The 8909-nt window shown below is 39.4% G+C and overlaps 1 protein-coding gene across 1 annotated transcript; it reads left to right on the top strand.

Annotated features, from left to right (window-relative positions):
• On the top strand, positions 6506-7084 carry LOC107620625. Its single transcript, XM_016322757.1, has one exon. It carries the CDS (start codon positions 6506-6508, stop codon positions 7082-7084), a length of 579 nt encoding a protein of 192 aa, XP_016178243.1.

The following is an 8909-nucleotide window of genomic DNA, read 5'->3' as shown; positions in this document are numbered from 1 at the left end:
CGCATGGGTCATGCGTACGCGTCGTTTGGCATTTTTACTATCCACGTGTATGCGTCATGTACGCGTACGCGTCGCCATGCGACTTCAAATTCACGCGTGCACGTCGTTTCACGTGTGCGCGTTGATGAATGCATCCCAAATCCTTGATTTTCCATGATTTCTCCATTTTGTATGCTTTTCTCTTCATTCCTTTGATCCATTCCTAGCCTTTTCAACCTGAATTCACTAACGAACACATTAAAGCATCTTGTGGAATCAAAGGTGAATTAAAATTAGCAAATTAAAAGCCTAAAAAGTATTTTTTCAATCTTAAGCACAAATTAGGAGAAAATTATGAAACCATGCCTTTTCATTGAATAAGTGTGAGAAAAGGTGATAAATTTCCCTAAATTAAGCACAAAATGTTCCACAAAATAGTGGTGCATCAATGTAAAAAAAAAAAAGAAAAGTGGCAAAAAAAGAAATAAATAAAAAGCAAGCAGAAAAAGCCAATAGCCCTTAAAACCAAAAGGCAAGGGTAAAAAGGGCCCAAGGCTTTGAGCATTAGTGGTTAGGAAGGCCCAAAGGAATAAAATCCTGGCCTAAACAGCTCAATCTAAGCTGTCCCTAACCATGTGCTTGTGGCGTAAAGGTGTCAAGTGAAAAGCTTGAGACTGAGCGGTTAAAGTCGTGGTCTGAAGCCAAAGAGTGTGCTTAAGAACTCTGGACACCTCTATTTGGGGACTCTAGCAAAGCTAAGTCACAATCTAAAAAGGTTCACCCAGTTAAAGTGTTTGTGCCATTATTGTATCCGGTGGTAATACAGGAAACCAAGCTGCTTAGGGTCACGACCAAGACTCTAAAAAGTTGTGTTCAAGAATCAAAATAAGCTTAACTAGGAGAGTCAATAATATCATCTGGATTATAAGTTCCTAAAGATACCAACCATTCTAAGTTTCAATACATAGTGAGATGTCAAAACTATTTAGAAGCAAAAAACTATTAAGTCCCACTCATCTGATTATAACTAAGCTTCATTTGAAACTTAGAAATTTATTGTATCTTAATTTTCTTTTGTTTTTTATCCTACTGTGTTTTTAGTTACTTGGGGACAACCAACAATTTAACTTTGGTGTTGTGATGAACGGATATTTTATATGCTTTTTTGCATCACTTTCATATAGTTTTTAGTAGTTTTTATTTAGTTTTTATTAAGTTTTTATAGGTTTTGGTGTAAAATTCACATTTTTGGATTCTACTATGAGTTTTTGTGTTTTTGGGCGATTTCAGGTAATTTCTGGCTGAAATTGAGGAGCTGCAGTAGAAGTCTGATTTAGAGACAGAGAAAGCACTGCAGATGCTGTCCGGATCTGACCTGCCTGCATTAGGAAGACCCTTTCTGGAGCTACAAAAGTCCAAATGGAGTTCTCTCAATGGCTATGGAAAGCTGACTTCCAGAGCTTTCTAACAATATATAATTGTCCATACTTTGCTTCAGATTAGAAGGCTCAAAACTGGCGTCCAACGCTAGCTTCCTGCCCCCTTCCAAGCGTCCAACGCCTAAAGAGCAGAGCCCAGCATCCAAAGGCCCAGAGAGGACCCCCTAGCTGGCGTTCCACATCCAAGGAGCCTCATAGTATGTGGATCTCATCAAAGTTCAGCCCGAACACTCACCAAGTGGGCCCCAGAAGTGGATTTTAGCACTAAATAGACTGTTTTACCCTTACTAGTCATATGTTTAGTATTTAAGCGATTATGTTTATGTAATTCACAACAGATCATACAACATTCAGTCCTATTTTCGTTTTTTACTTTGTTTTTACTTTCACTATAAGTTTTTAAACCTCCTAGGTTGAGGGGAGGAGCCTACTGAGTCCTAGGAATTAATAAAAGTATTACTCTTTCTTCTTCGATCCGTGTTTGATCTATCTCTAAGATGTATATCCCGATCTTCATCCTGGTGAATAGGACGATCTTACAAATTGGCTCTATTCATCACATTAAGACAAATGTGCCTGATAAACACCCGCATCTACTTGGGTTCGTGTGAGTACCTGAAAGAAAAGCACGAGCCAATAGCTATGGTTATACATCTCTTAGACGGTTAATCCATGATTTCGTTGGGGACTTCTCAAGACACCAGTTCAGTGGATCTCCAAGGAGATTAGGGTCTCCGTGGTATAGGCTAGAATCCAAAGAAGCAGTGTTCTCTGATCTGGAAGATTTGACCTTATCTGTGGCATTTTGAGTAGGATCGCCAAGAGAATGGACTGCTATGCGCTTCACCCTTCGTCAGATTGAGTAATCACGGCCAATGGCTACGGTTGTGTTCATTCTGTAGCAGAGGAGATCAAGGACAATTGGCGTGGCTTTGATCACTTACAGCCTGCCATAGAAGAAGATCATTCGCAAGCAAGGAAGACACTAATACTAGAGTTCATTTAGAAACACAAATCAACTCTGACTCTCAACTCTATTCCTATTATTTACTATCCCAGCATATAATTCCTAATAGTTAACTTCTTATAATTCTGCCTGACTAAGTCCTGCAAGACAACCATTGCTTGCTTCAAGCCACAATCCTCGTGTGTGATGACAAGTCATCATATGCTAGCTTTTCAAGTATTTTTCACATGTTTCATTAGTTTTTATGCACTTTCTTGAGTTACAAGTAAGCCATTTGGGTAAGAATTCATGTGTCCTTGGATTCAATCAACCATGAGTAAATTAATGCATTTTTATGAGGTTTTGTGCTATAATTGCTTATGTCAAGGATAAGAAGAAGACTCATGATTTTAGCGTAGCTTTGATGCATTTGTTAATTGATGATAGGTGACCAAAAGGCTTGGAGAAAGGTTGAAGAAAGGGGATGGCAGGAATGGAAAGGAGGAGTTCAACATTTGCACCAACGTTTGCCTCAAACGTGAGGTCAAACGTTGGCTAAGGAGTACCCTGGGAGGAGATCACGTTTGCGCCAACGTTTGCCTCAAACGTGAGGTCAAACGTTGGGTTAAGAAGTACCCTAGGAGGAGCTCACGTTTGTGCCAATGTTTGCCTCAAACATGAGGTCAAACGTTGGCTTAAGAAGTACCCTGGGAGGAGCTCACGTTTGCGCCAACGTTTGCCTCAAACGTGAGGTCAAATGTTGGCTTAAGAAGTACCCTGGGATGAGCCACGTTTGCGCCAATGTTTGCCTCAAACGTGAGGTCAAATGTTGGCTGAAGATTGCCTTGGGAAGGATCACGTTTGAGCTCACGTTTGACCTCAAACGTGAACTCAAACGTGAGTGACAGCAACCACCCGTTTTGCATGATGCCATTACACGAAGACGTTTGAGTCAACGTTTGCCTCAAACGTTGACTCAAACGTGAATGATCCCAAAGTCCATAGTGCAAACGGATTTCTTCTCAAGACCAAGAACAATCAACAGAGACTATCTTCAACCCAATTCCATCAAGGCCAAGGGCCGAAATTCAAGGCTTAATGATCATTAGAAGAGAGTGTATAAATAGCTTAGGATTTAAGTTTTAAAAGAGCTTCTTCTTTTTCAGATTTTTTTTTACTGGATTTCAGTGGAGAGCTAAATTTTATTTTTCATTGTTGTTCTTGAGATTTAGAGTTTTTGTGGGAAAGAGAATTGAATTCTCTTCCTCTGGGTTTTCTTGTTTTCTTTTCTGAAAAACTTTGTTTGAGTCTTAAGTGTGAAGAATTGAGGAAATTCTGTCTCACTCTCCTCTTAAGATCTCTTTGTTCAATTTACTGCACAATTCAAGAATTTGTGTTCTTCTTTACTGATTTTCATCTTCAATTCTCTTTAAATTGTCTTCTAGATTGGATCAAGGAAGGTAGTGAGATCTAGACTTAGTTCTCTAGTCTCTTGACCCCTGAGATCTTGCATTTCCATTTAGTTTATCTGCTGAATGTTTATACAAGCAAATTTACCTCTCTGTTTGAGATCTACTTCAATTCAATTCATTTTCTACTCTTCTACCTGTTGCAATTTACTTGTGATTGTTTAATTTCTGCACTCCCAGTCCCCAAATTCTTTTATTATTCAAGCCATTTACATTTCGTGCATTTTAAGTTTCAGTTATTTACATTTCTTGCAATTTAAGTTTCTGCAATTTATATTACTTGCATTTTGAGCTTCAGCTCTTTTAATTCTTCTGCACTTTAATTTCTTGTCAATTACCCCTCCCCCTTTACAATTCATGCAATTTAGCTTCTGTCAATTACAAATCACTTAAATCAACTCTTGTTCGCTTGACTAAATCAACCACTAAACTAAAGTTGCTCAATCCTTCAATCCCTGTGGGATGGACCTCACTCCTGTGAGTTATTATTACTTGATGTGATCCGGTACACTTGCTGTGAGTTTTGTGTTGGATCGCTTTCCACACATCAAGTTTTTGGCACCGTTGCCGAGGATTGATTAGGTTGACAATGATTAATTGAGGTGGTGATCTAGATTAAGCATTTTTTTCTTTTTCTTTATTTTCAGCTAACACATTAACTGTTTGAATTTTTGCCTAAGCTAACCAAAACTTCACTCTAGTAATAGATTGAAGTGTTACTGGTTTTCTGGTTTTGTGTGTTTCTTATGTTTTGTTTGTATGTCGGGTACAAGGAGAGCTATACCTACCTTTTGTGAACAAGACGAAAGAACTCTCAGAAGGATAAGAAGAGAAGCTAGAGGGAAGGCTGTTGTTGGAGAGGAAGATTCTGAGGAAGAATATCACGAGATGGAAGGGGATCCCTCTAATTCCAATCCACCAGCAGGAGCAGCCAACAACAACAACAATCCACCACAAAGAAGAGTTTTGGCTTCCTATACATTTGCAAATCCTAGACATTGTGGGAGTAGCATTCTTACCCCAAATGTTAATGCAAATAACTTTGAACTGAAGCCACAGCTCATCACCTTGGTTCAAAACAACTACTCCTATGGAGGAGGACCACTTGAAGACCCAAACCAACACTTATCCACCTTTCTGAGGATTTGTGATACTGTTAAAACCAATGGTGTACATCCTGACATTTACAAGCTGTTGTTATTTCCATTTTCCCTCAGAGACAAAGCTACTCAATGGTTGGAATCATTTCCAAGAGATAGCATCAACAATTGGGAAGATCTAGTGAGCAAGTTTCTTGCCAAATTTTACCCGCCTCAGAGGATTATTAGGTTGAAGACTGAAGTACAAACATTCACACAGATGGATACTGAACCTCTATATGAGGCATGGGAGAGATACAAGGCTCTAATTAGGAAGTGCCCTCCTGAAATGTTCAATGAATGGGACATATTACAGAATTTTTATAAAGGCTTGATATTAAAATCTCAGGAGGCTCTGGACCACTCAGCTGGAGGATCTTTGCAACTCATGAAAACTGCAAAGGAGGCCCAAAATCTCATTGATATGGTGGCTAACAACCAATATTTCTTTGCTCACCAAAGGCAACGCCAACCATCACAAAGGAAAGGAGTGATGGAGTTGGAAGGAGTGGACTCAATCCTAGCTCAAAACAAAATGATGCAGCAGCAAATTCAGCAACAATTTGAGCAAATGGCCAAAAGGATTGATAGCCTCCAAGTTGTAGCAGTAAATACAAGCCAACCATCAACTCCTTAGGGGCAGAATGAAGAAAATCAAGAGGATCAACAGCAAGAGCAAATTCAATATGTGCACAACCAAGGTTCTGGATCAAGTGAAGTTTATGGTGACACTTATAACCCATCCTGGAAGAACCATCCAAACCTTAGGTGGGGAAACAATCACACTTAGACTCAACAGCCATGCCAAAGGAATTCTAACCAAAACAGTTGGAAAAACACAAACCACAACAACCAGTAGAATAACAACCAAAATACATACAGAAAACCCCAAAACACCTACCCCAACTCTAACCATCATCCATCCAATAACCAAGTCACCAATCAAAACACTTACCATCAACCCTCAACATCTCACAACCAACCAATCTCACAAGACTCTCAAAGGATCACCAATTTGGAGCTCATAAAGGAGAAAATGATGAAGCACCAAGAGATGGCAACAAAAAACTAGGAAGCTTCCATGAAGAATATGGAGAGGCAGATTGGACAACTTTCCAAGCAAATTGCTATTGAGAGACCATCAAGCTCATTACCAAGTGACACCATTCCTAATCCAAAAGAGGAGTACAAAGCTATACAGCTAAGGAGTGGAAAGACATTGGTGGATAACAAAGAAGCAACCAAGAAGCCTATGGAAAGCAACAAAGAGCCAACAGAGAAAGAGGAAGCCAGCAACAAGGATGTCACACCAGGCAAGCAGGCTCAAGAAAAGGAAGACTAACCACAAATCTCAAGAAAAGGGAAGGAAGCAATGGAAGAACCAACCAAGGATCACAAGCAGGGAGTGAACTTCACACCTCCACTGCCATATCCCCAAAGGTTCAACAGGTAGACTAAGGACCAACACTTCCCTAAATTTCTTGAAGTCTTCAAGAAATTGGAGATCAACCCCTGGCTGAGGCATTAGAGCATATGCCTCTATATGCCAAATTTCTGAAAGAGCTTATTAACAAGAAGAGGAGTTGGCATGAGAACGAAATTATACTGCTCACTGAAGAATGCAGGGCATTAATTCAAAAAGGGCTTCCACCTAAACTTGAAGATCCTGGAAGTTTTCTTCTACCTTGTACCATCGGCAGTATGATTATAAACAAGGCAATGTGTGACTTAGGGGCTAGTATCAATCTGATGCCCTCCTTTATGGTGAGAAAGCTGTGTATAGAGGAAGTGAAGCCAATACAAATGTCTCTAGAATTAGTGGACAAGTCAGTGATCTGTCCCAGGGGTGTGATTGAAAACCTTCTAGTTAAGGTGGACAAATTCATATTCCCTGTAGACTTTGTGGTCTTAGACTCAGATGAGGATGAAGGTGATTCCATTATATTGGGGAGACCATTCTTGGCCACTGCTAGGGCCATTATAGACGTGGAGCAGGGAGAGCTAACCCTCAGAATGCATGATAAAAGCATCACCTTGAATGTCTTTCCAGAGACACAGCTCAGAGATGAAAAGAAAAACTGCATAGAAATTGACAAAGAGGACTTGCAGTAGAAGGAAGGAACTAGCAAGGAAATCACTGATTATTTTCCAAGGCAAGAAATAAACAATACAGTAAGGCAAAAGGAGAATGAGACTGTGTAAGGCGAAGAGGGAAATCAAGAAGAAATTGAAGTGTTAACCACTGAGAAGAAAAGCCCCAAGGTGAAGCCTACTGTCAAGGAAGAAGGATCAAGAAAAAGAAGAAAGAAAAGCAAGAAAAAGACTCAAAATAGATGGAAGATCAAGAAGATCCCAACTGAGGGGTTCTCCAAGGGTGATGAAGTACAGTTGATCTATCAACAGTTGGGAACAAGCCAACAAGCCAATGACTACTACACTGTTTGCAAAATACTCTCACTTGAGCATGCTGAAATTGAGCATCAAGGAACAAAAAGGAAGCTCACAGTGAGGGAGGACAAGCTGAGACACTAAAGTCATCAACCACCTTAATGGGGGCCAATGTCAAGCTAGTGACAATAAACGAGCGCTTGTTGGGAGGCAACCCAACCTTAGGTAGTTTTCTTTTCATAGCTATTTCAATAAAAAGGTTGAGTAGTTTTGTCTGTATTGCAAGGATCTAAGTTTGGTGTTGCACACCAAAACAATTTAAGGGAGAATGAAGGATTCTAAGTTTGGTGTTCTACCAACATTTTATCTAAAAAGCACACTCTCACTTCCTGCATAATGCTAGCTCCAAGCAATCATACAAATCATATAACCATTTCATTGCTTTCTAATTTTTAGCTCCATAACCTTTAGCAAGGCCAAGAGAATTCATAATTGGTTAACTTGTTGCATCAGAGGCAGTGGCAAGGAATTAAGTTTGGTGTTCCCACACCAAAATAAATCCAAAAGACACACTCAATTCATGCATACTAACCATTCACTTAAGGGCTTGAGAAGCAAGCAACTTTTGAGACTCATACAAGAAAATGGACAACATTTGGAAACAATCTGCAGTAGGACCCAAAAGAGACACAACAGAAGGAAAAATGAAAAGCTGCAACCCAACAGGTTGTATTTACACTTGATCCTTGTTGTTGAGAAATGTTTTAATTTTGGGAATTCTTATATGACCTGCTAAAGTGTTCCTCTGGTTGCAAGTGAAATTGTTTGTCAAGAATGCTAATCTGCATAATAATTGTCATCCTTCATTACCTTGAATTTTGTTTTGTTTCCCATGTGCCTGAATAAAGGAGAAATGTTTGAATTAGAAAGTGAATATCCAATGTTGCAAAAGTAAGAATGAAAGTTAGTGGTGGTATTTGTTGATTTAATGCATGGCTCATAAAATAAAAGCTGTATAATGACATTTTCCTAGAAGTGTGAACTGGTTTGTTGTTATGAAGGCTTGTATCATTAAAAAATCCCTTGAGAAAGAAATAAAACAGAAAGAAAAAGAAAGATAAAAAGCCAAAAGTGGTAAGGAAAACAAACAATAAGGCTAGGCAACAATAGCTTGGACCCTAGGACACATGCCTGTGGTGTTTTTGTGCTAGGATATGCTTGGACAAGTAAGTTCTAAGGAGTATTTCAAAACTTGACCACTTAGATCAACTGATTTGGGATTGCCAACTGAAAGTCCACAATAAAGAGCAACCGAGCTACAAAACACTTAGTTATCCAAAGAGATGCTGGGCATCAATGATCCTAGGAAGAAAAGGGTGAGCCATGTGTCTGTGGTGAAGGAATGTTGAGCAAAATTAAGCCAAAGGCTGCTGCAACATTTGCCACCAAGCCTTCAAAGAACAATAAGCTCTCTGAGCAAAATAAAGAAGGAAAGTTAGCAAGGGAACAAGCAAAGTAAAGCCTTATAGCAGCAAACTTAGTGATCCTT

This window comes from Arachis ipaensis, chromosome B10 (assembly GCF_000816755.2).
Source record: "Arachis ipaensis cultivar K30076 chromosome B10, Araip1.1, whole genome shotgun sequence".
Classification (NCBI taxonomy): domain Eukaryota; kingdom Viridiplantae; phylum Streptophyta; class Magnoliopsida; order Fabales; family Fabaceae; genus Arachis; species Arachis ipaensis.
The sequence above is the reverse complement of the archived record's forward strand: the minus strand, read 5'-3'. Positions and strand labels throughout refer to the sequence as shown.

Coding starts and splice junctions, on each gene's coding strand:
- LOC107620625 (XM_016322757.1), top strand. CDS start 6,506: ATGCCTCTATATGCCAAATTTCTGAAAGAGCTTATTAACAAGAAGAGG.